At 39.3% G+C, this 27,954-nt stretch overlaps 1 protein-coding gene across 5 annotated transcripts in view; it reads right to left on the bottom strand.

Moving 5' to 3' along the window:
- The window catches only part of Hace1 (HECT domain and ankyrin repeat containing E3 ubiquitin protein ligase 1), a 101,296-nt gene extending 74,617 nt beyond the window's left edge, over nucleotides 1–26,679 (bottom strand). Inside the window, exons 1-6 of one of the 5 annotated variants that reach the window (XM_027402931.2) lie at nucleotides 26,364–26,677; nucleotides 22,141–22,195; nucleotides 21,843–21,932; nucleotides 21,105–21,209; nucleotides 14,085–14,160; nucleotides 12,109–12,240 (exon numbers count right to left, since the gene is read on the bottom strand). In XM_027402931.2, the coding sequence (XP_027258732.1) occupies nucleotides 12,109–12,240; nucleotides 14,085–14,160; nucleotides 21,105–21,209; nucleotides 21,843–21,932; nucleotides 22,141–22,195; nucleotides 26,364–26,439 (534 nt within the window). In that variant the 5' untranslated portion in view covers nucleotides 26,440–26,677. Of the gene's footprint in view, nucleotides 1–2,099; nucleotides 2,185–12,108; nucleotides 12,351–14,084; nucleotides 14,161–21,104; nucleotides 21,210–21,842; nucleotides 21,933–22,140; nucleotides 22,196–26,363 lie in introns of those variants that run through there. The other 4 variants (XM_035440316.1, XM_035440317.1, XM_035440319.1 and 1 more) reach the window with 4 other exon arrangements.
- Between the last annotated feature and the right edge of the window lie 1,275 nt (nucleotides 26,680–27,954).

Here is a 27,954-nt window from a genome sequence, read left to right on the forward strand (position 1 = left end):
CTGAATTTACTTATATCCCAACATGAACTCTAAAATCTGAATAGTGCAGCTCAATTGTAGCTTTTTTTTTTTAAGTAAGCAAATATAAATTAAGGGGAAACTGAGAACGATTGATGGTAAGAGGGGCTCACAGGAAGAATACATCTGGGAGATGGGATTGTTTTGTTTTGCTTGAGGTGTGTGTTTAGTATTTATAAGGCCCTAGGTTCAATCCCCCAGCAGCAAACACAAAAGATTATACTATGATATCTCCTATACAACCTTTTTATATTTAGACAAGCAGGACTGGGGACATGGCTCAGTGGTAAAAGTGGTTGCTGTGAAATCAAGAAGACATGAGTTCAAATCCCCAGCACTCACATAAAGGCAGGCATAGCCACACATACATGTAACCCCACACATACTTGTCACCCAAGATGAAGTGGATCCCTGGAGCTCATTGGCCAGCCAGCCAACGTGAATTGGTGAGCTTAGAGCTCAATGAAAAACTCTGCCTCATACAACTAAGGTACAAAGCAGTAAGAGATGGCTTTACCCGGCACCCTTCTCTGGCCTCCACATGAGCTTGAATGAGTGTACATAAGCATGCACATTTGGGTCCCTGCTTTTCAAGAAAGGGTTTATTTCAGATTTCCACCCTAATAGCTGCATCTGATCTCCACACAGGAGTGAGACAGGCAGCAGTTAGTGTCCACTATATTACAGAAATTACAGACAATGAACTACCAGAAGATTCAGGATTGATGAAAGCAAGTACATTAAAAATACATGTTCAGGGCCTAGAGACATGGCTCAGAGGTTAAAAGTACTGGCTGCTTTTCCAGAGGATCCAGGTTCCATTCCCAGTACTAACATGACAGCTACAACCATCTCCAAAGCCAGTGCAGGGGAGCTAATGTCCTCTTAGTGCACCAGGCATGCATGTGGTGCACAGACATATATGCAGACAAAATGCACATATGGAGAGAAAAGGTGCATATGTACCTCAAGCCTAACAACATAAAAGCTAAAATATTAAAATAGACTATTTACTTATATGCATTATAGTTAGAACTACATAGCAGTATAATAGAATAATCTCAACATGTACCCAGACACCTATCAATTCATTTAATATCTCCACTTCTGTCAGATAGTCTGTATTCCAAAAGGTAATCTGTACTCTATCACACAAAGCAGAGGTTAAAACCTAAGCCCATCATCAAAATCATCATCCTATTTCCCAGGAAGCAAAAATTCCAACTTTTTTATGAATTCATATTACTCCTAGTTTTATCTTTATAAACTACATTGATTACAGAATATGCTATTTACTTTTAAACATCAACTTGTCATAACCTAGAATCCCCTGGGAAGTCTCAACTGACTGTTTTTATCAAATTGGTCTGTGGAAATGTCTGTGATGAACTGTCTGAAATGCTAATTAATATAGGAAGTCTCACACTGAATACTTAAGGCACCATTTCATGGGCTGGGCCCTGAACTGTGCAAGAGTGAAGAAAGCTGGGCTGAGAAACAAGCAAGCTGCATTGGTGCATTTCTCTCTGCTCTTGACTATGGAGATGGTGTAAGCAGCTCTTGACTGTGGAGATGGTGTGAGCAGCTCTTGACTGTGGAGATGGTGTGAGCAGCTCTTGACTGTGGAGATGGTGTGAGCAGCTCTTGACTGTGGAGATGGTATGAGTGGCTCTTGACTGTGGAGACAGTGTGAGAAGATGTCTCTAGCTCCTGCCATGACATCCCTGAAGCAGTGAGTACAACCTGGGCTCATAAGCTAACTGAAGCACTCGCCCAATTCAGCTACTGTTTGTCTGGATGGTTCATCTCAGTAGTGTAAGATAAAAGAGAACATGCCTATGCACTAGTCCTTACCAGTGTCTATAAAGCAGCCAACTAAGTGTTAAATAGTTGCTTATTTGGTTTTTAAATAATGCCATTTCTAAAACCATACACTTTTACAGTGCTTCTGAATTTTCACTTATACTATAGAGCTTACAGGATAAAACTGATTTATCCATAGACTAACATATTCCTTTACTATTTTCAATAAAGTGGTTAGACTAACTTCAAGGAAATCATAGCAAAAAAGCAAGACTTACAACAGGAATTGTCATATCCTCGTATATCCTACAGACATTAAAAATTCATTCCTTTCTTATGTACTTGCCATATCGTTGTTATGTCCTAAAAAAACATTGACAAAACACACTTGATTAAGGTAGTGGCAAATGTTTATTGCAGCATTTTCTTTTCCATCAGGGTATTTTTCTTCCTGTTTTAACAAAATTATCTCAATTAATATCCTCAGTATGAACTGGAGAGGTGGCTCAGTGGTTAAGAACATTTGCTGCTCTTCCAAAAGACCTAAATTCACTTCAAAGCACCCACAGCAGGCAGCTATGCGACCGTTAAAGGAAATAAGTTTTAAGGATTCACTTATAGGTAAATGTTACCTACAGAAAAATAGGGGGAAACTACTTGTTCTAATAGGAAGGAAAAATGTATAGGTAAGAATCTGAATGCAAAGAATTCCTCTTCTAATTCTTACAGCATTAAAGTGACTGGAAGGTCATCAACCACTATTTTCTTAACTGTTTGCTGATCTCTTTTTAAGGAAGCTCTAAAACATGACAGCTAAAACTCAATCAACTATTAATTTCATACACAGGAAAAGCAGCAAGAAAGTCAGAGGTAACTTAATCACAGGATTTCTCTAACTCTCCAGTCAGCACTCCTCTGCAGGCAAGTAAAGAGAACTCAAGTGTAAAAGGATCTAAGAACTCATTGCAACAAAAGCACACCACAACTCCCTGGTCACCTTCTAGTTCTGGCAGTTCCTGTTGAGCCCTGATGGGGGAGTGAGCCTTCCTGAAGTCATTGTGTCATGCCTTAATTAAACAAGTCATTCCAAGAGACAAAGTGTCAATTTAGCAAAAGGCCTAACTGCAACAGCAAACTATTTTCTTGCTAACAAAGTATTCTCATGATCTAGAAGTGAAATATCAAGGGAAATAAAACGTACATAAAATTACACTGATGTATTTGCTGCCCAACCTTAGCAACATTTCAAGACTATAAACAGTCATAAAAATACTAAAACTTAGCTGGGTGGTGGTGGTGAAAGCCTGTAATCCCAGCACTCAGGAGGCAGAGGCAGGAAGATTATATATATATATATATATATATATATATATATATATATATATGAATATGAATGAATAAATGAGCTGGAGAAATGGCTCAGTGACTAAGATCACTGGCTGCTCTTCCAGGGGTCCCAGGTTTGATTCCTAGCACTCACATGGCAGTTTACAACTGTCTATAAACTCTAGTTCCAGGAGATCTGAAACTCTTTTCTGTCTTCTCCAGTACTAGGAACACATACAGTGCACAAACATACATACAAGTAAAATACCCATATATATAAAAATTAAAATTTGAAAAAAGTAATATCCTTTCAAAGGCTTTGTTTTTAAAAGGAAAAGTTAAATGATTTGTGATAACTTCTTTCTTTTTTTTTTTTTTTTTTTTTTGTTTTTCGAGACAAGGTTTCTCTATGGCTTTGGAGGCTGTCCTGGAACTAGCTCTTGTAGACCAGGCTGGTCTCCAACTCACAGAGATCCACTTAGCCTCTGCTTCCCAAGGGCTGAGATTAAAGGCATGCACCACCAACACCCAGCTCTGTGATAACTTCTAAAACAGCCCTAAACATATTTCTACCATTTTGTACTATATATTTATGCGAAACAGCATTCTCAACACTGGATGTACATCAAAATACTAACTCTGAAAAAAATGCTGGAGATGCTCTGCATCCTGCAGTATTAAATATCCAGCAAACTGTTAGTAACACAAATTCATCTTAGTGATACAAAAATCAGTCTTCATCTTAATAGACCGTAAAATTATGTTTATATCAAAGAATTGTTTTTAAATTTTATTGACTATTTATCAGTTTATTATCAATAAATATTTTTATTTGTATACCTATTTTATGTAATGATATAACAGAGATTATGTAAAAAAAAATCTCAGGTTTTTTGAAAGAAGTTGCAACTGGAATTAAAAAAAAAAAAAAAAAAAAAAACTGCTAGGGATTGAAGAGATGGCTCAATGGAAACATTCCTTGCCAAGCAAGTAAAAGGACTAGAGTTGGAATCCCTTGAAACCTACATAAAAGTGCATAGCAGCTACCTGGATCCCAGAACTCAGAAGGTAGACATGGGATTCCCAAGGCAAAGAAGCTAGCTAGTCAAGCTAGAACTGGCATTGGTAGATCCACATTCAACAAGAGACCTGTCTCCTAAACAGACTGGGAGACTCATCAAGGAAGATAACCCAACCTCAGCTTCAGGCCTCCACACACACGCAATGTACACATGCAGAGACAGGCACATAAGTACATATACACTATATGTAGGGATCCAGACATTATTGTTGGCCTGTCACTGTCTCCTGGCAGAATGCACTCAGGCAGTACCCTGTTCAGCCCAGGGTTCCATGGTTGCATAGTCTGAACAAAGCTGCAAAGGACACCTTTAAAAGAAATGCCCCAGCTCATGGATCCCAGACTGACAGCTGGGAAACCAGCATAGCACCAAACCAGGCCCCCAAACATGGGTGTCAGTTAGGAGGCCTGGGCAGTCTATGAGGCCTCTGGTAGTGGAACAGTATTTATGCCTAGTGCACAGTATTTATCCCTAGCCCATGCCCCATAGAGAGATACTCTCCCAGCCTAGACACATGATGGGAAGGGCCTAGGCCCTGCCCCAAATAATGTGACAGACATTGAGGATCCCTCATGGAAGGCCTCACCCTCCCTGGAAAGCAGAAGGGGGGGTGGGATGGGGGAATTGGTGGGACTCAGGGGAGGATGGGAGGGAACTGGGATTGATATGTAAAATAAGATTGTTTCTAACTTAAATAAAACACACACACACACACACACACACACACACACACACACACACACACACACACACAAAAGAAATACCCCTGCCCACTTATGCTCTCTTTCCTGCTGTTCCCTTGGGACAGACAGAACTTTTCCTGTCTCCCTCTTCTCTTCTGTCCTCTCTCTGTCTCTGTGTCTCTTTACCTCTTTTCTCTTTCCTTCCCCCTCCCCTTTCTAATAAAACTTCTCACTTAAGCTCTGGCTGCCTGACATGTTTGTCCCTCTGCCTCCATCACCCTCGCCTGCCATGGAATCCGCCAAGGTTAGACATGGACACACCCTCAAACAAGAGGCCCTGCTATAAACCATTTTAAATACCAGAGTTATAAGAAAGAAGGGGAAAATGTCATCTTTTGAGATAGGGTGTAACTATGCAACCCAGACTGGCCTGGACCTCACTATGTAGACCAGGCTGGCCTCACACTTCAGACCCACTTGCCTCTGCCTCCTGCATGCTAGGAATAAAGGCATGTGCCACCATGCCCAGCTAAAACCTTTTTCATGAAAGTTACAGTACAACTAGGAAAAAGAAACCAAGAGACCAAACAAACAAATGCACAGCATGCTAAGTAGTGGTCAGTACTACCCAGAAAATAAACTGAAATTCCCTTTAATTTAGAGGTTGTCTCCATACATTTTTAAGTTAATTTAACAAATATAACTTGTAAAACTATACTGAGCTGAAGTCATTTTTTGTGTGACAAAATTACAGCAGCAAATAACTAAGCTCTTTAAAAAGTTAGAGTTTCAGGCGCAGAGAGACGGTTGGGTGGAGAAAGTTGCGGTCATGCAGCCTGACAAGCTGAGTTCAATTCCTAGAGCCCATGCAAGGTGGAAGGAGAACTAATTCCACACACATGGTCACAAAGACACACACACACAAACACTGCTTTTAAAGTCAGAATTTTTCTGGGTAGGTGGTGGATGCATGTATCCCAGGAGGCAGAGGCAAGGATCTCTGTGAGTTCAAGGCCAGTCTGGTCCACAAACTGATTTCTAGATCAGTGAAGCTGTCACAGAAAGTCAGTGTCTAAAAAAAGAAAAACCTATTCAGCTCAGAGTCCCTGATTATACAAACCATAGGTCCCTTTCCGTAAGAATGAGAAGCTGCTCAGAGAACAGGGGAGACAAGGAAGGATTTCCACATAGGAAGGACCCTTAAGAAACAACACATGTTTAAGAGCTGTTGTAACCTCCAAGTAGAACACTAGCATGCAATCTCAAGTCACAGGATTGAAGGTGGGAATGAGACCACATGTACCCAATATCCTGAGATACTACAAATCACAGAAATCCAAACAGCTCTTCTGTATCAGCCAGCTCTCAGAATAACACTCATCAGGTCATACAGGAATAGACACTGAACAGTAAAACTGTGTACAAACATCTAAGCGGTAATATTACCACTTACAAAAGGAATAAAACCACCACAGAAGCATCATTTCTATTAGATAGCTCTGACATAATTTACAGCAAAGGTAAGTAACTTACTTATATGCTAAGAAAAACTGCCAGTTCCATACTCAGTGACAAGGTGTATGCAACCTGTCCTTCTTTACAAGCTTGTCCTCTTTTAAAAATAATTTTTTAAAGATTCTTTTAAATTTTTACATTCCAACCAAAGTTCTCCTTCCCATCCCTCCTCCTGCTCCCCTACACCTCCTCCCAGCCATCCCCCATCCACTCTTCCTAACAGATAAGGGTTCCCACAGGGAATAAAACAAAGTCTAACACATTAAGTTGGGTGAGGACCAAGCCCCTCCCCACTTCATTAAGTCTGAGCATGGTATCCCCTCATAGGGAATGGGCTCTAACAAGCTAGCTCATGCACTGGGGATAGATCATGGTCCTACTGCCAGGACCCCCAAGACTCACAACTGTCTCCTGCATATGGAGCACCTAGTATGGTCCCATGGGACAAGCCTGTCCTTCTAAACCTACTGAGCTCTTTGACTCTTGATAACCAACAAAAATAATTACTATTCAGTTGTGTAAGAAAACAGTGTCAGGAGGAATTTTTATTAATTGGTCACATTTTCCAGAAGCAGTTAAAAGAGAATTCTAGCATTGGAATAAATAAAATAATCACTCTGAGCATTAAAAATATATCCTGAAACATTGGTCCTCCTACCAAATGCCTCAAGGCACAACTGGATCAATGTTTTACAAATGCTTTCAATGAAGTCTGCATGGCTGTCTGTAAGTGGGAAAAAGCTGGAAGCTGGCTTAAGATACCAACAGAACAAACTGAAGTGGCCATGACACCTAACAAGTCTTGAAGTGTGTTTGTACAAGCAGTATCAAACAATCACTAAATTCCATGAGTATAAATCTACCCAAACAAGAGCTTAGCTATAGCTTTATATTGCCTGAGAAGCTTCATGTATTAAGTTATGCAAGTTTAGGGATTAAAATTTATTATTTTAAAAGTAGAACTTATTTTAAAACAAATTGTGGTTTAGTATTTAATCTTCTTTATAATCTAATATGTACATTTAGACTGACAGTTCATGAGTTTTTTAAATCCAAAATTTTCTAATCAATCATTATGGCAACTCAATACATTTATAAATCTTAAAGAACCAATAACAACAAAAAAAAAGGTTTACCAAAAAATAAGTTCAGTTTTTGAACAAAAAATCTGAGTGAGTTGTATGTATGCTTGTGTGTGGACAAGAGTCTTACTGTCATTTCTAGTAATGAAATTAATGAACAACTTCTTACATAAAGGTAAAGGATTCAGACAGTCCTCTCTGGGCTATTACATAATCACGACATGGATATTAATGGTGGCAGTAGCAATACATATATATCATTTCTCCAAAGTGTTCATAATACTATCCCTAATTACAGCATTACTAGACAGAAATACCGTAAGAGAACTAGTGTAACACAGTATAATGATCATATTTAAATTAATGTTCAAAATAATGAAACTGATATTACATACCTAATAACACAATGTAAGAATTAGTGTAAGGAAGAAACTCACATAAAAATCAAATCATTAAGGAGCTATGCTCATTTCTTTCATTTTAAATAGAAAAAGAAGATACTTAAGATCACTGTGCCTTATGCTGGAAGGGCAAAAAGGAAAATGCACTGCCTCTAAGCACTTCTTTTTACTCAGAGGATGAAGAAACTTCTACAGCTACCCCTAGTGAAACAGCTACATCTATAGGCAGCCATGATAAAGTATGCCCATTTCTGCTTTTGCCCCATCAGAGCTTAGGACCAAACCCAATGTTTTATGCCTGCCCACTGAGCTAACTCCCCAACCCCAGGCCCAAATTCTTAATCATGAAAAAAATGAATCTGTTTTCCAAGTCTTTTACCCTTTAGAAAAGTAATACAAGTCTGAAAAAGCATTTCTTTTCAAAAAGGTAAGAATATGTATTTATTTGTAAACTCCACAAAGCTTTTGAGTTCTTAGGCATTTATTCAAATGTTGTCATCAACTCATGAGATTTACTCTAAAATGAAATTAAAGGGCAAATTTCAGTGAATTTTTTATTATTATTTTGTTTTCTTCAATTTGAAATAGCTAGTAAGATTTTTCAAAGGTATTTTAATACAGTTTTTCCCCTTTTATATTTTGTTCTATAAATACATATACATTAGCCAGGGGCAGCTGGCACACACCATTAATCCAGAACTCAGGAGGCAGAGGCAGGTGGATCTCTGTGAATTTAAGGCCAGCCTGGTCTAAAGTGAGTTCCAGGACAGTCAAGGCTGTCTTAGAAAGCCAAAAAGAAAAAAGGCCATTTTACCTCACCAACCAGGAAAGTCACTAGGATGTTAACAGAGGATTTTAGACCTAATTAACTCAGGTGCACTCCAAACCCTCTGAGCACTCAACCACTCAATGCCAAGGACTGACTTCTCCATCAGTGTACAATGCCTGCTTCAGCATGGAAACTACATGGAATACTGCTACACATCCTAACTTCCAATAACTTTAGAAGGAATGCTAAATTTTAAATACAACTTCCAAGTATATTTTAAAGAAGGGTTTTCTTACTAACCCTATTTCTACACTAGCTTCAAACAGCTGAAGTTCCTTCTGTGGGTTTCTTCCAGTTCTAACACCAGGAGTTCCTAAACAAACATGAAGTTTCTAAGTCTTACCAAGTGACACTCTGTTCATCTGGTATGGCAGAATGCTGACATTAAAGTAGGTTCTTTTTCCTATCCTTTGGGGGCTATCAGTGACTCACTTTCTAATATGCACTAGTTCCTCTAAAACCTAGCCCCCAGGACTGTGCACACAGCTCTGGCAATGAGCACTGCCTGCTCGAGGCCCTGAGTTTGAGCTCTGGCACCATGGTGGGGTGGTGGGGAGCTGAGTCACTCAAATCAAGACACTTCATTTCTTTCCCATACATTATTCTTTATTTTTTAAAGATTTTATTTTATATATATAAATATATATATATATCATTCTGCTTCCATGTATATCTGCACACCAGAAGAGGGCACCAGATCTCATAATGGATAGTTGTGAGCTTCCATGTGGTTGCTGGGAATTGAACTCAGGACCTCTGGATGAGCAGTCAGTGCTCTTAACCTCTGAGCCATCTCTCAAGAGCCCCCATATATTATTTTTTAAATCCAATAATGTTGATGAGAGAATGAGAGAAATAATGAACTAGTGAGAAGAAGTGTTACTTGAAAATTCTTGGATATTTTTCAGATGATAAAAACAAAATCTACAGATGAACAATGGTATTCAGAAGACATTCCAAGGAAGAGAAAAAAGATCTTACATCCCTCTTTTCCCCAGGCCTTATTAAACACAAATTCCTCAGCCTCACCATCTTTTTTCTTTTTTTTTTTTTTTTTGCTTTAAAAACAGTTTATTTCCCACTATGCAAACACACAAGCTTCTGATCATGATACAAGGCACCCCAAATTAAATAAAAACTTAGAGAACAATTGTCTGACATGACTCAAGATAAAGTGATTTTAAAGGCAAATGGGTGCCAGCTAGGGGGTGGGAGTAGGCTGATACCAGCATGAGGTGGTGGACATTATTCTTACAGTGTCTGGTGAAATTGGCAGGAATCAGCATGTGTTCATCATACAAGTATTTACCCCAAATCAGCACACTCAGGAGAAACCGAGCACTATGTCTTGGTTTCTCCTGTCTCTTCCTTAACATCCAAAACTTTTCCCTAGCAGACTTGGTACTAGTAAAAGAAGATGATTACTAAACATCCTCAATGTGGCTTTCATTATGAAGAAACATGACTAACATAAAACTTTCATAACATAATCCAGAAGCCAAGTTTATGCATGTTTAAAATTTGACTCTGGGCTGGATATTTGGGTTTTTTTTTTTCTTCCAGTGTTTTCCATTTTTATAAATATATACCCAGCTTTCTATTACCTTAAACATCCCCAGAACTCTTTGTTCTAGGAACAATGGTCACCTTTCAGCAGTCTCAGTAAAACTGTCATTCAGATAGGAGACCTCCTAATTCCCTTTCAGACTTACTCCAGATCAAGTTAGTGTTACCCAAATCCCAGTATATAAAAGATACATATAGGTTTGTGGGCAGAGTGCCAAAGAATAATTAGGAATAATTCCACATGATCTTGGTACAAAAACATCCAGAAAATGAATGACTGCATTTAATATAAAAAGCCTTGACCTGAATTTAAATGAGACAGATGCAGAAGGGGTAAAGCCACGCTTCAATCTGAGATGGGGCTCACTGCAGTTCAACCGTTCTACAGCCACGTCCAGGCCAGTCCTCCTACAGGCCCCACCAGTCACATTTGAGGTGGACACTGATGGCTTGAAGAGAAGTAGGTAAAGTCCAAACTTGTATTCAACCCCTGCAAATGTTGCAAACTGCCGGTTTGCCACGTGGTCAGGATTCGGATCAGGCAGAGTACAGCCTCACCATCTTAAAGAAGGCCAAAACCCAGTGAAAAACAGACAGATGTGATGACACAGCTTGCAATCCTAGCTTTTGGGAAGCACGGACAGTCAAATCAATTGGGTTCAAAGGTCAGCCAGCCTAACCTACTTAATGAACTCAGCCTGATGAAAGACCCTAACTCAAAGTCAAAGTCAAAGAAAAGGGAACAATACCCAAGGCTGTGCGCACTCATGCACGCTCACAGGGAAACAGAAATCTAGATCACAGTACTGGCTCCCAACAAAAGAAGTAAGACAGAGAACTGGCACAGAATCAATCAATAGGTATGACTGGGCATAGCAGTCATGCCTGTATCCCCCCTCTCAGGAGACACACACAAGAGGTTACGCTTAGTCCTGATCTACACAGGGAGCCCCGTGCCAGCCAGGGCTACAAAGTGAGTCCGTCTCAAAAAAAATCAAATGAAATACATAAAAGTATACACCTACATGTAGATGTACAAATGAACTGTTTTAGTTATTGGTAATGACTTTTGTTTGCAGCTCATCTTGTTAATGCTAGTTGGCAAGTAAAGGAATTTTATTTATCATCAAGGTTAAATGTGAAAGAAAAAAAAAGCATAAACAGAATGGAAATACAGTAAAATAGAAAATCTAGAAACTTAAGCTTTCTATCTTTATACAAAGCAGCAGTTTCCTAATGAAAAAAAACTATTACCAATTAAATGTCTAGACAACAACAACAGGAAGGTAAAAAATACAACAGAAAAAATGCAGGATTACAGAAATCTGCACGAGGTTACTTCCATCATGTGGAAAAAACAGAAACTATGATAATGCAACTGGAAATCTTACAAATTATGGAATCAGTGAGGTGAATATTGGTATTCACCTCACTGATTCCATAATTAACGCGTGGTAATAAAAAATGAAAAAGGTACTTATTAAAGCTGAGATTAAGCATAATTGCTTAAAATACATGTAAAGACAAACTTTTTATCATGTAAAGATATAAAAGATAGTCATTTATTAAAAATAATATCAGAAATAAAATCAAAATTATAACTATTCTAAGCAAAGTCAAAAGCACTATTTTCTATTTCCTTTACCCAGATAGAATGTTAATCAGAAAGCCATACAAAATAGAAGACAGTATTTTGCTATGCTGCTGCATGTTCCCAAATATGCAAAATGAAAAATTCATGAATTCAAAAATTTACAAAACAAATGCATGCACTTGCTTTAACATCTTCATGGAGGAATTTACCGTTTTGTGGCCATTCTGGCAGGCTACGTGCAGTGCTGTCTGCCCCATTGCATCCTCAACATCCACATCACTGACATGTTGCACAAGGTCATGGAGTAACTCTGTCCTCCCATTCACAGCCAGCCAGTGTATCTGCGAAGTCATGTCATAATTAGCATTTGTGCAGGAGTCAGTGCATAAACAATGCTACTCAGAGAACTGCTGAGTACAATATTCAAAAAAGATACTGCAATAGTTTTTTCCTGCATTTAAATGAGAAAAACAGAACAAATGCATCAAGATGTTAGCCATACCACCTATGAATAACAAAAATCAACAATTGAAGGACTCAAAACAGTAAGTATTCTAGACTTAGATAACCAAATATTCTGCTTTTTGGATGACACTGGCCTCTAAGCACTGGCCTCTCTAGCTGTTGCTAGAGAAAACAGTACCCTTTCTTTCCCAGAAGCAAATGGACATTCAAATAAAACATACTTCCTATAAACAGCAAATATATCCTACACTAATAATAAAATATGTAAGAACACCTCCTCTGACATGCCCCACAGTCCAGTCTGATGGAGGCAAATCCTTAAATGAGGGTCCTGTTTGCCGGGTGACTCTGATTTGTGTCAGGCTGACAAAAACTAAGCAGCACAGAAACCAACATTATGATTCATGTTAAATTCCTGCTTAGCATATACAGGCTCCAAGTTCAATACTCAGAACTAAAACTTGGAGTGGGAAGCCAACAATTTCAGACTAGATTATTATACACAGTTTCCACTTGATTTTTTTTCATTACAAATATTAAGATATATTTCCCTGTCTTTAAAGTGCAGACTAATTACATATCTTTCAGCTGTAACACACTCACACTAAAGTAACAGCAAAAGAGTAGTTTTGAAGGAACCTGCCCATAAGACAAGGGAGAAACACAAGTTCTGGACATTGCATTCTGAATGCAAGATTACATTATGAGTAGACGCTATTATACTGCTAAGACATACAAACTGGGATTTTCACAGGAATTGCCGATTTCTGTTCATGATTGGGCCCACTCTATACTAAACCACTAACAGAACACTTCAAATCTCAGGGAAGCTTCCTCTTATGTCACACATAAAAAAAAAAAAAAATGCAATAAAAGCCAGGCATGATAGGACACCTTTGAAATCCCAGCCTATGGGAGCTGAGGCACACCTACTGCTATGTCTTCAAAACAGCTCCTCAGTGATCACATTTATCTCTACTTCAAAAGTAAATACTACTCAAATGAATTTATAATTATTTGATTAAAATTTTGTGATTTTTAACAATCCCCTCAGCAGTATCTAATACAATTTCTCAGTATATAAATCAAAAGTATACTAACTTATTTTTGCATAGAAAAACAGGATTTTAAAAAGTACTGGTTTAATTACAATAAAACAAACCTGAAAGGATATGGATTAATAGTGTTTATCTAAGTACAGGGTATATATAGTGAACTCTCATTCCCTTTGTTACCTAAAGACATATGGAAAATAACTCTTGTATAATGAACTGGTAAAATACCTTTTTTGTTTGTTTGTTTTTTGCTTAATTTTTGATTTCTCTATGTAATTATGGCTATCCTGGACCTCACTATGTAAACAAGACTGGCCTCAAACTTGAATTCACAGAGCTCCAACTGCCTCTGCCTCCCAAGTGCTGGGATTAAAGACATGTGCCACCATGCCCAGTCCATCTGGTAATACACTTTAACAGAAAAACTCCCTTGAAAGTCACTAACAAAAACTACAGGAGTAAGGCTTCAAAATAAATGCAAGTTATAAATATAGAGAAGAAATGAGCACGGTGAATATTACTTTTCTTAGTAAACTCTTGCATACCTCACGAGCAACAAGCACTTCACAAAAGTAACCAGCAGAAACACTTGTACTATAATTTGCATTAGCAGAACATTCATTATTTATTTTTCTTACATCTCAGATAAAATTGATAGTACATACTGCTGTAAGGCCTTCATTATTACAAATGTTGACATCAGCACTGTATTCCAGTAATTTACTCATGCATTTCTTCTGTCTGAAAAGAAAAAAAAAAACAGTAACAGATAATTAAGTTGAAAAATGTACAAATGACAACTATTTGACTGAAATACTACATACAAACAATATTAGATTACAACTATCAGTATCAGACAATGTCTCTACCCACAGTTTCAAACTACAGATCCAATATGTAAATAAACACCATTTTGAAATAAAATAGAAAACTGTTTATGACCCAAATAACAGAGTAAAGAAACAACACAATCCGGTTTTCATTTCATTGGAAAAAATTCATCATCCAAACTTCTGAGGAATTTCTACTCTTGACTAAATAAATTACTAGAAATGTCCAGCTTTGGCTAACTAAGTGGAGTAACAATCTTCATTTGAAATATAAGAAGAAATACAATGGACACTGCAAAATACCACATTGTTGTATCCTTATGTTCTTGATTGCAAAATGTTTAAGATACTAAGACAAATTCTAAACACAAGACCAGGCTGGGCGTATAACATGGTGGTAAAGCATTTGCTTAGCATGCTTGAGACCCAGTATTTGATACCCAGTAAGATTAAAATAACATAATCAAGAGTATTGGCAAAATGTACCCCTCTCTACCCATATTTTGTTTTAAATAATGTCATGTGGTAAAATATATCTAAATAAAATCTATCATCTTAACCATTTTTGTTTGCTTGATGGATTGACTGATTCTTCGAGACAGGGTCTCAATACACAGACCTAGCTGGATGGCCTGCAATTCACCATGTAGACCAGGCTGGCCTCAGACTCAGAGATCTGCCTGCTTCTGCCTCCCAAGTACTAACGCTAAAGGCATGCCCAGCTCATCTGAACCATTTTTAAGTGTATAGTTCTATAGGGTATTTTAATTATCATAATTTCTTCTAAGGTTGAAAAAACATTCCATTATCTGTATATACTAAATTTTCCTCATCCGTCCATCAATTGATAGGCACTTGGCTACTTCCTTTTCTTACCATTATACACAATGCTGACATACATTTTTGATGATTTTGAGTGTATCTGGACGTGAAAAGGCTAGATCAGAAAGCAATCCTACTTCTAAATTTGAGGCACTATCACATTGTTCTTCCCAGCAGCTTTATCACTTCACATTGCCACTGCATGGGTTGCAATTTCTCCACAGCCTGGCCAATGTCATGTTTTATGGTTGTGTTCTTTGACAATCCTTTGACAGCTGGTAGTTCATTAGTTCTCCATTTCCTAACTACTGATGTAGCAGGAATTCTAATTGGTATTAATAATAAAAACCCAGAGACAGATATTGGGGTTGAAGCTCAAGATCAGAGAAGCAAAGCAGTCAGCCACTAGAGAGTTCTCACCTCTACCAATGCTCAGACTGAAAGGGTGGTCCTGTCCTCAGACTCTCTCTCCAGACTGCACTGATCCTCAGACTGCACTGAGCTCCTGTCTCCTCCCGCCTTATATTCCTCTCTAGTGCTGGGATTAAAGGCGTGGGATCCCAAGTGCTTCGATCACCTTTGTGTGAGCTCTGTTTCTCTTTTAGACTGGATCAATTTCGTGTAGCTCAGGGTCACCTTGAGTTAACAGAGCATTGGGATTAAAGGTGTGTGTCCCACCACTGCCTGGCCTCCCTGGCTGACTAGTGTGGCTAGCACTGCACTCCGATCCTCAGTCAAGCTTTATTTGTTAGATCATAAACAAAATATCAGCACATACTGCTGCTAAGCACCTTCTCGCATACTCAATGACCTTTGTGTGCCCTTGAAGAGGTGTCTATAGAAACAAGTCTTCTGTGCTTCTGAACTGACTACCCACTTCATTTTGCTCCTAAAACTCCCCTGTAACTTGATCCAGTCCTAGTTACTATCTAATATTTATCTTCAATTCACCTTCACTGATAGCTGCTCAAGAATCCTGTGACCTAGCTGGAACCACATGCTTTCTAAATATTTTTTTTCTACTGCTATCCCTCACACAGCACTCCATTTAAGAGACAGAGAAACACAGGTAACTGACAGATATTCAGTACTGAATTTAGAAATTATGATATAACCTGTGCAATGAAGCTATTTATAATCTGATTGACTAAGTCATAATATAGTATATCATGTATGTATTGCTTGATACATACAGTATACCAAATAATATATGGCATATAGAGTACATAACATATATTTACTCAACTAGTTCATCTACTTTTTTGTATCATGGATTATATAATTGTTCAATCAAATTAGTGCCAAACATAGCCAGTTACACAAAAATTTTTAATAAAACTTTATCAACTGGTTATAAACCTTCAACCCGAGCGTAAATAGCTAGCACAGCTAAACAACTACTTTTTTTGTTTTGATTTTTGCCTCTTGAAACAAGGTTAAATCTCATTTAAAAATCTACATTATATTCCAGAAAATAAAGCTGTGAATATATACTGAAGTTTACAATTATTCTTACAATTTCTGTCTAGACAACGTAGAGATCTTAGAAATTCATAATTAACATAATCAGAAGAAACACATCTGACAGCTCTATTAAGTGAGGAAATACCCAACCCCAACTGACACATATGCAAAACCCCTATATCTCAGACTCATGGAAAACCACACAGCTGGGGCAGAAGGACTATATAAGACAGAAGACCACAACATTTGCTGTGTGATAGTGATAGTGTCTTCAGGATATTACATGGAAGCTGCGTCTATGACCTATCAACAACATGTTACCTAAACAAGACTAGCATAGTGCCAGCACCAATTGACATGACAATGCGGACAGAAAATTCCACAGTCTCACTTCAGATGAGGAGCTAACAAGTGGTCAATGCCTGCTAAGAGAGAGAGAGAGAGAGAGAGAGAGAGAGAGAGAGAGAACCAGTCTCCTAAAGACATGAGCTCCCACAGACCAAAAGTGCTCAGCACTCAACAAGCATGCATACAGAAAAGCAAAATGAACTCTGTCACCCTGAGTTCACAAAATTTCCTTATAGCCTGATCCAGTCCTAGTTACTATTATGTACATGTACGTATATACATGTAATAATAATGATTAAAAGTTCATGAATTTGGTAAGGGGACAAGGAGTTGGAGGGGAAAGAGGGACGGGAATGACAAAGATCCAGTACTCATGTACGAAATTCTCAAAATAATAAAATTGCTGTGGGATAATTGTTTTGAATACTGTGAAGATGTGTCTCTGCCAAGGCACCTTTTGATTGGTTTAATAAAAAGCTGAACGGCCAAAAGGTAGGTAGGAGAGGATAGGAGGGACATCAAGGCAAAAATAGGAACTCTGGAAAGGAATTAGAGGGGCGGAGATTCACCAGGGAAACATTGGACGTAAACTACATTGAGGTGAGGTAAGAGTCATGTGGCAGAGATTAATGTAAATGGGTTAATTCAAGTTATAAGAGCAATTTGGGAACAAGCCTAAGCTAAGGACAAAGTTTCATAATTAATAAGAAGTTTCTGTGTCATTATTTGGGAGCTGATAGTCCAAAGAAAGTCTGACTACAATTACTAATTTAAAAAAAAAAAATGCTGTTCCAAATGTATGCTTGTGACTGTTGTTCATCCAGATGGAGTTCTAAAGCCTATTCAGAATCCAATGTAGACCATTGGTATAGCTCCAAAATAAGCAGTCGGCAGAAACAAGACCCGAAAAACCATTTAAGGCAGGCTTGTTGAAGAAAAGTAACAATGCATAATGCTCCCCCTTCCAAAAACAAACTGCAGAAGGTACAGGGCAAGACAGAAGGAAAACCTATCCTACCTTTCTTATTTAATAACCACAATTTAATACATTCCACAATCTCTGTCAAAGCAACCCAACAACTGAGCAGCTTTTTTGCTACAATTGAAAGCTAAAATACTGATGCTAGTTTTGCTCTTTATGAACTCATAATTTACCCTCCAAATATTTTTAAAATCAGGTTTCAAACCTGACCAATCTGTAACCTACAGATAAATAATAATTTCATAGGCTTTCCTTTTAATTTTTCATATAAACGTGAGTAAGGCTGGATCTCCCACATAAAGAGACAACTATTTTCCTACCCAGATAATAAATTAAGGAAGCTTATAGTGGCTTATATAAAACAATTAATGGATTTATATTAGAAAGATGTTGGGCATGTGGCTCTCACCTACAATCCTACAACTTACAAGCCTAATGCAGAACTGCTGAAAATCTGAACCAGCTTGAACTACAAAGATCTTGAATTTAAAAGAACAGGGGACAATACAAGGCAACACTAATAGTGACAAAAGAAATACAAGCGCTAAAGCAGACCAACAGACATATACTACTCATCTCACATTGACAGTTGAGGAAGCAAAAGAAACCAACTGAACCAGCCAGGAAGACAAAATTCTTATATGACTTATACTTCAGTGTGAACAAATTTGATTTCATAATACAATTACAGTAAAAAGCTATTTCTGAAACTATTGTTCCAGAAGTATTAAGTACTCAGTGATTTACCAAACACTCAGTAAGCACTTCCATAGTGAGCAAGGCAGATATTCAACGAGCAATAAAAATTAAGATATTTAATTACTGAACATCCCAAGTATTCTTGGTAGACATAAGGCAGGCATCCAACTTAGACAATAGGTCATCTGCAACTTTTCATCTTGCTGACTGCTAAGTGAATTATGCATTATCTGCCCTACTTCTGAACCTGCAAAATGTTAACTTTTTTCATTTTTTATTACTTTTTATTATTTTTAACTTTTTATTACTGCTAACAAGAATAATCAAAAGTTCTTGGTATGTTCTACTTTTGTTTACAAGGCCTTTACTTCACAAGAAATGTACCTGAACAGTCTTTCTAGAAGACTAAGACCATTCTGTCTTAAGTTTGACACCTATCCCACAATCTTCACACACTGTGTGTCTAAGAGAACTTTTTCATCCCTCCTGTGTACCAAGCTATTCTTTCCTTTGTAGTTGTTCAGAAATACTGTAAGATATGTCACCATTCAGGAAAGATCTCTGCCATTATCCTACCAATATAATTAATGGATCTAAAAGGTAGGGAATAATTTATGACTTCGGATATGACATATCACAACATATCTAATATATAAATAAGTTGGTACTTTGTTACCTATCCAAAAGGTACGCAATCAAATCGGCTCATTCATGATGTGGGGCATATCAAATACACTTTAGACCAACTACTATACCCTTCCCCTACCCAACCTAGATATAACTATGGTTCATATTGCCTTGGTTCAATATATACACTTGTATGGAGAAAATTTAGCCTCAAGTTGATGAGATAAACAATTTTATCTCCATAGCCATTTCATATATGTAGCTACTTCAATTATATAAAACTCCTGACCAGAGCAGAAAATAATACCTGTAAGATTAAAGATACACAACAAGAAGTATACTGACAGAGAAAATTTACAATGTTTGAAAAAGATTTATAAATTTAAATTTATCAAGGCCTAGATCAAAAACTGCTTGTTTTCATTTTAAATTTTATTCCCATCACCATTCCTTAATCCAACAGAATTTTAATAAGCAAATAAATACCAGTGTGCTCTAGTTCACTTTCTACTGCTTTGTTAAAAAGCTAACCAATTTTGGGATGAAAGGGTTTATTTGAATGACATGTCTCAATCACAATCAACCAGCGAGGAAAGTCCAAACAGGAACTCAAGGCAAGATCCGAAACAGACTATGGAGGGATGATGCTCACACAACCCAGGATCACCTGCCTCTCCCTGGGCTGGTTCCATCCGACCACAGCAGTCACTAATCAAGAGAAGGTCCCTTGCCTACAGGTCACTCTCTTTGAATTGTTTTCTTGCTGTGTCAAGTTGACAGAGAACTAACCAGCACATGAGATAAAGGCAAAGAGATGTCATACCTGAAATAACTGGCAATAAAGGACAAGAGAACACCATAAAAGGCATAGTAAGGCTTAAAATAACACACAATAGCAATGATATCAATCAATAATGACCACAATTATCAGGAAGAAGCAAACATTACCTAATATGCCATCTTTAAGTTTTCACATTTTGGAACTACTAGTACTGTGTGAGTTTTGTTGTTTCCTTTAAACACTTTTACTTAGCAAACTCTTTCACAGCTTGATGACTAACTTCAGCTGCCAAACTCTACAGGGTCTAGAATCCTGTGAGAAGCCTCTGGCACTTTGAGGATTATCTTATTCATTCACTGCTGTGGAAGATCTTCAGCACTCTGTGACAAAATCATGCTTCCTGCCTGTGGATATGACATGCTCAGCTCCTCCAGGTGCCACCACCTTCACTTCCACACCAGGAATGGACGGACCCTCACACCAAAACCCCCAGCTGCGAGCAAAATAAATCCTTTCTTCCTTAAATTGCTTTTGTCATAGCACTTTATTAGGGCAACAAGAAGAGCAACTAAGACAACAGAGAAATGAGAAACAGGGTGGGGATAAAGATCAGTGGTTGGACATATAGCTAGCTATTGAATACAATCTGTCAGTAAATAAATTAATAGAATAAAAAAATAGCTTTAGTATTGAGAGCTATCCTTCACTACAAAGATTACTCTTATATAATTCACTCTCCAACAACTATAAATTGTGTAATATGTTAATAACTGAAATCCACTAATAAAATTAACTAAATAGTTTTAGAAATAAGCCAAGGAGAGTGGCAAGATTAACAAGAAAAACACAAAATAGACTGTCCTTACATCAAGTAATAATAACCCTCCATTTACAAGATGAAAACTATCAGAAAAATTGAATAAGTTATTAAATATGTTATCACTCACAAATTTAATAATTTTAAAGAGAAAAAGTAAGCAAATGTCCGTAAAAGACTAAAAATAGTTATAATAACACACCATTTTTGTAATTTTCCTCAAGATAAATGTTGAGAAGTAAACAATGAAGAATGAGTTTTTTGAATGTTTTAGTCAGGACTGATGGTATGAGTCAATGGAAGAATGATGTTTACCCATTTCTAGCAGCCAGATGAAGGGGTGTACAGCCTGAAATGTCTTGATAGTTGGGATTTGCTCCTTTCTTTAACAGAAGAACCAGGCATTCCACCGATCCACAGCTAAAATAATATTAAAAGGCAGTTCAGATACATTAAACAACAGCCATTCTAGACAAAAATTTAAAAACAAAATCTATCAAACGCATTATTTTTAAGGTCCCAGTTTACCTACTATTTAACTCAACAAAAATTAATTATCCTGTCTTCAAGATTCTACTATGAAAGTTCAAATAAAGCAAAACGATAATTAGTTTCTAAAAGATACTATACAATATTCTTGACTTTCTGGCTTGCTGGGAGCTAGTTAATCATGAGCAATTAGTTTCAAGACTGCCACCTAAGTCCTGAAAGCAAGACAGATATTGGTCAGTCAGTGCCAGGATGTAGGTAAAAACAATACTCCCATCCTGGTAAGAGGAATAGAAGGGCTGAGTCAACAGGCATCCACTGTGCCCTTTTTGTTCCTTCCAGTGGTAAGGGAAAGCAAATGTTGGTGAGTGTTCATGCTACACACATCTGAAATAAGCGATGGTCACATAAACATGAGACATGAATTCCACATCACATCTCACAAGTAATGAAGGGGAGACACTGCACATCAAGGGCTAAACAAGGCTGCTAACTCCCATTTTCCCCACAGCTTACACACCCTTGCTCTAGACCAGAGTTTAAGGACAAATATCTCAGGCTTACTTTGCTGCAATGTGAAGCAAGCTTCTCTTCACACGTCCAAAGGCATAATTGACATCAAATTTTGAATTTGACAGGAGTTCAGAAACAGACCTATACCCCCCAAAAAAGATAAAAAGAGGAACTGACTTGTAAATAGTAAAGACATTTTTAGAACATAGTAAATCAAGTCAAGAGCTCTTTACCAAGAGTTACTAATGCCAACAGTTCTCTAACCGAAGAATGACAGTTATTGCATCCCTGTTCAAAAATCAACAAAAGAAAAGCATGCTGGCATAAACTAGAAAGGCTGTATCCTTACCTGTGTTGATCAGCCATAACCATTGGCATCAATGTGTAAACAGCAGTTTCATTATCTGAATAAAAAACAAACAGAAAGAGAATTAAAGTATTTCCTACTTCTGCAACAATGACACAAATGATTACAGTTTTCTAGCTGCACATAAAAAGTGAAGAGACTCCATAAGGGAAGAACAGTATAGAACTGAAGATACTGCAGATTTCACAACACAGAATTTCTGTCTCTCTTGCTGCCTGTTCAAAGAACTGTCAAAGAAAAGCTTAGGTTGTCTACAAGCTAAAGAAAAAATTGGAGACCTACTATTTCCTGTAACTTTAGAAAGTGACATTTGATTTCCAAAGAGGTATTTTTTTAAGACATGTTTTATTGTAATTAAGCATAATTTGGTATTAAAAGTTCAGGCAGGAGGTTTACAGCAGGCAGATTGGGGCTGCCTAAGGGTTCTGAGGGCCAACCAATCAGTTTATCATTCTTCTCATAAGTATCCCAATTTTAAACACTAGGATGTTAAAAGACATGTGTTTGCTACAATAATTTTAAAATCTTAAATGTATGCCAGGCATGGTGGCTCTACCCATCATCACAGTACTCAAGAGGACTGCTACACAGTGAGCTCCAGGCCAGCCTGCAATACAGACAAAAGCCAGAAGGGAGGGAAAGGACAGGAGTAGGTAGGGCAAAAGAACAAATGAGACATGAAAATAAAAGAAGGAATACTGGGGAAGGACTGGCTCAAGCAGGGAGACAGGAGGAGATGGAAGAGAAGGGGCGACCAAAACCAAGTACATGTAAAGATGAAAAAATAACACCGGAACAGAATGGAAAGCAGGCTCAAGGGTAAAGAACAACGACCGCTCTTGGGAAGAAGCAGAGTTTGGATCCTGGTGCCCACATCAGGCGGCTCACAACTACCTCTAACTCTAGCGCCAAGTGATCTGACCTCCTCTTCTGACCCTCAAGGCCACTCCAACACACTTATGCACACAATCACACACTCTCAAGATGCAAAAAAATAAAGAAACAAATAAATATCTCCCACACTCATGGATAGGTAGGATTAACATAGTAAAAATGGCATCCTACCAAAAGCAATCTACAGATTCAATGTAATCCCCATTAAAATCCCAAAACAATTCTTTACAGACCTAGAAAGTATACTCAGCTTCTTATGGGGGAAAAAAAACAAGATAGTTAAAACAATCCTGTACAATAAAAGAACTTCTGGGGCCATCACCATGCCTGACTTCAAGCTCTACTGCAGAGCCATAGTAACAGAAACCAAATGATATTGGCATAAAAAGACTGGTTGATCAATGGAATTGAATTGAAAACAGACATAAATCCACACAGCGATGGACACCTGATTTTCAACAAAGAAGTCTGAAATATACATTGGAAAAAAGAAAGCATCTTCAACAAATGGTGCTGGTCTAACTGGATGTTGGTAGAAGAATACAAACAGATCCATATCTATCGCCCTGTGCAAAATTCAAGTTCAAGTGGATCAAAGACCTCAACATAAATCCAGACACACTAAACCTGACAGAAGAGAAAGTGGGGAATAACCTTGAACTCACTGGCACAGGAGACAACTTCCTGAACAAAACACCAATTGCACAGGCACTGAGATCAAGTATGTTCATAGCTGCTTTATTCAGAATAACCAGAAACTGGTAGCCTTGCCTGGTCATAGGAGATGGCCTGTTCAGGCTCCATATCCCTCATTGATAGGAGTCTTAACTAGGGCCACCTTCATAGATTCCTGGGAGTTTACACTGCACTTTCTAGCTTGTCCTCAAGAAGCCCCACCAGTTCCAGGTGTCTCTCCTAGTAGTCTCTCCCTCCACCTATCTCTCCTGTTCTTGTCCTCCTCCCTACCCCATCCCCAAACTAAAACCTAGGATAGAACCAAACAGGGCTGGCAAAAAAAAAAAAAAAATCAATGAAATGATTCCTAATGACAGTCTGCTATACTCATAGATGGTGCCTAGCCCAACTATCATCAGAGTGGTTTCATCCAGCAACTGCCAGAATCTGATGCAGCCAAACATCAGCAGCCAAACATTAGGCTGAGCTCAGGGAACCTTCGGGAAATGGAGAGGAAGGATTATAGGAGCCAGAGGGGTCGAGGGTGTCAAAAGAAAACCCACAGAATCAACTAACTTGGGCTCCTAAGGGCTCACAGAGACTGAACCTCCAACCAGGGAGCCTGCATAGGACTGACCTAGGGCCTCTGCATATATGTGACAACTGTGTAGCCTGAGCGCCTTGTGGGACTCCTAAAAGTAGGAGGAGGCTGTCCCTGACTCTTTTGCTGGCTTTTTGGACCCTTTTCCTCATACTGGACTGCCCAGTCCAGTCTTAACATGAGGGGAGGTGCCAAATCTTACTAGAATTTGATATGCCATGTTTGGTTGGTATCCATGAGAGGCCTCCCCTTTTCTGAAGAGAAACCTAGGAGGAGTGGATCGGAGTGGGACAGAGGGGAGGTTGGGGGAGGGACTGGAAGGAGAGGAGAGAGGGGAAACTGCAGTTGGGGTGTTAAAAATAACAATAATAATAAAAAAACAGAATAATAAAAAATAGAATGCCCTAGACATGATCTACCTGAAAGAGCCAAACTAAGACAATAATTCAAAGATTCATCAAAACTGAAAGACAAATATAAACTACAGGAACAAAATGAACAAATTCATTGTAATCAAATGAACATATGTAATCCAAGAGACGCTGTAAGAAATATGCCATTCTTGCTTAGCAACAAGGGAAACACTTTATTTTTAATTGTACTATTCAAGTTTCCAAGCACTCAGACTGCTGACTAGAACTTCCCAAAAAACAGGTTAAGAAATGGATAATTAAAGTCTTTAAAATGTTGATTATGTAATTAAATCATGCTCATCTTCTAGGAACAAACCCTAAGGAAGCAGAAGACTAAGTCTTAAAAAAAAAAAAAGCTGCTCCTCATACAGTGAGTTTAAAAATAATTAGATGCAAGTTTTGTTTCATGCATCCTATCAAGTCCTGCCAAATCATTAAACATATTTATGGGTAGACATCTGTGATGTTTTCTAAATGCAAAACACTGTATGCAATATGTAAAGAAAATGCTAACATTGTTTATTACAGGGAGTGCAATGGAAGATTTTTCTTTACTTTTATTACCAAAATTTTCTGCAATGAAAACATACTAATTTTTAAAGCCAGGAAATATTATCAAAGCCTTCTGTATCACATTTATGCAAAATATTGGATGCAAGTTAGCAATACAAATAGCAATGGCAATAGAGCACACACAGCCTTTATCAGGTGACATTAGAAAATAAGTGAGAACAGCCCTTAGTGAAAAGATTCACAGGTGGGTGTAGAGGAAAAGTTGATGCTGAAGTTTACTTACTAAAATTAGGACTATTCTAAATCAATTACTTCATTCTAGAAAAGTAACACACACACAAAAAAAAAAAAAAATTTGAGAAATAGTTGCCATAAACTCAGAATCACAGAGAACAAAACTTTTCAAGAAAATTATCCCCAAAGTCGCCAATTCCACATTTGTCTCATCACTCCCCGCAGCTAACTGAAACAAACTTTTGGAGGAAACGGAATAAAACAAACTACGCAAGGAACGGTAAGCGAATGCCTGAAATGCCGGTACTTGGAAGGCTGAGGCCGCCCGCTCCCGAGTTTCCAGCCAGCCTGGGGTACAGACCTCTCCCACTGCCACCAAAACGCCTGACTTCACAAGGCAGCCAACAATTTGCCTTCCCCAGCCCCAATCTCCTTTATCCGGAGTTTGCCAAAGCAAAGTCCGGACCAGCCCTTCTCTTCCTCCGTGTGACTGCGCCCCAGCGCTCACCCAGCCCACTCAACACGTCCTCGCGACCCGAGGACCGAGAGATGAAGGCGGCAAGCCTCCCTCGCGGAGCAACGCCCGCCACACCGACAGACCGCGCTCCGGAAACGCCTGCCGGGCGCCCGACAGCCTTTGTCTACTGCCAAACACAGCCGCGTCCCCTAGCCCAGCTCAGCTGCAGCTCAAGCAAGAGCCCGCAGTCCACCGCCAGCCGCGCCCGTCCGGGGCGCCACCGCGCCCTTTCCCGGCGCGGGGCAGGACCGGGCACTTCCGCTCGGACGCGACTCCCGCGAGCGGCCGGGGCCCGGGCCGCCCGCGCCCCCTCCTGCCCGGCCCCCGAGAGCCGAGGGCGCGACCCCGGGCGCCTCACCCTCCGGCAGCTCCACGGTGCGCGCGCGGCGCAGCGAGCGCGTCAGACGGTTGAGCTGCTCCATCGCTCTCTCCATCCTCGGCACGGCCTCCGCTAAGCCCCCGCCGCGCCCGCGGCCTCCGCGCCCCGCGCCCTACATCCCGACCCGGGCCGGGCCGGGCCCGCGGGCGAAGGAGCGGGCGAAGGAGCGAGCTCGCCGCGGCCGGCTCTCGGGAACGCGAAGGTGCTACGCCCCGATTCAGTCCGCCGATCCGACGGCGGCCAGACAGACCGCCGGGGTGGGCAGCGGCCGCCGCCTCCGCTCGCTCGCACGCTCGCGCGCGCCTTTCCTGCCGCGGCCCCGCTTCCCTCCTGGGCTCGCGAGGCCTTCTGGGAACTGTAGTTCCGGAGTGGCTGGCCACACACACACACACACACACACACACACACACACACACACACACACACACACACACACACACAACACACACACACAGACACACACACACACACACACACACACACACACACACACACACACACACGGCCGCTGAGCCGGGATCTGTCAGATAGGCTACAGCAGTGTGTGCAAACATTTTCTGGGCTTTCTCACACCCTCATGTTCTTCCCTGCAAAGTTGTGCAGGAGCTTTTTCCCTCAGTTCCAACACTGCCCAATAAAGCAGATTAGAGAATTGGAGTTGTTCCTAAATCCATCACCAGCATGCTAAAACTGATGCACTTGTTTAGATAATTGAATGGCTTAAGTATCATTCTTACATATGTAAAATTTGAAGAGTAATGAGACTCAAATTCGGAAGCAAACTGTGTGCGTTTTTCCTTTGCTGTGACTTAACACCTTATTTTTTTTCGCTTGCTGAGTGCATTTCTGAGAAGAGAGAAACGGCCTTGTTGTGTATCATGATTTAGCACAGGACAGGAGACTAACTCCAAACTTTGAGGAAGATATGAATGGCAAAATAAAAAAAAATGTTTATTTGGTAAAATGCAGTGTCAGTTCCAATGGCAACGACGAAGACTTTGGTTTCGTGAGTATATCAAATCATAGAAAAACAGAAATGTCCAAGTTGGGCTTGGTAACACATACAGCACTCGAGAAGCAGAGGGGATGGAACCTGAGTTTCAGGTTATCCTATACATGTTGTTTTGAGATGGAGTCGGTATGCGTTTTGAGCCCATCATATGTAACCCAGGCTAGCCTTGATCTTGATATGCGCTGAAACTGCTACATTCCTGTTTCCACCTGCCAGGTGCTAGGACCCAGCTGCTCACCACCAGGCCTGGCAGACAGAAAGTCTCAATTAAAAAAAATTAATAAAATTTAAGCTAGAGCTGGAAAGATGGCTCTGCAATTAAAAACGCAGGCTGTTCTTCCAGAGAGTTAGATTTGTTCCCCACATGGCAGCACACAGTCATCTATAAACCCAGTTCCAGGGGACCTGATGCTCTATTCTGGCCTCCGTAGGCACTGCATGCAAATGGTGGAGGGACATACATGCAGCAAATGCATAGAAACTTAAAAAAAGAGAAGAAAGAAAGAAAGTTCGGGAGAAGAAAGATCGGTCAGTGGTTAAGAGCATGGTTCCAGGGTA

The sequence above is a fragment of the Cricetulus griseus genome, chromosome 2, assembly GCF_003668045.3.
Source record: "Cricetulus griseus strain 17A/GY chromosome 2, alternate assembly CriGri-PICRH-1.0, whole genome shotgun sequence".
NCBI classification, from domain to species: Eukaryota; Metazoa; Chordata; class Mammalia; order Rodentia; family Cricetidae; genus Cricetulus; species Cricetulus griseus.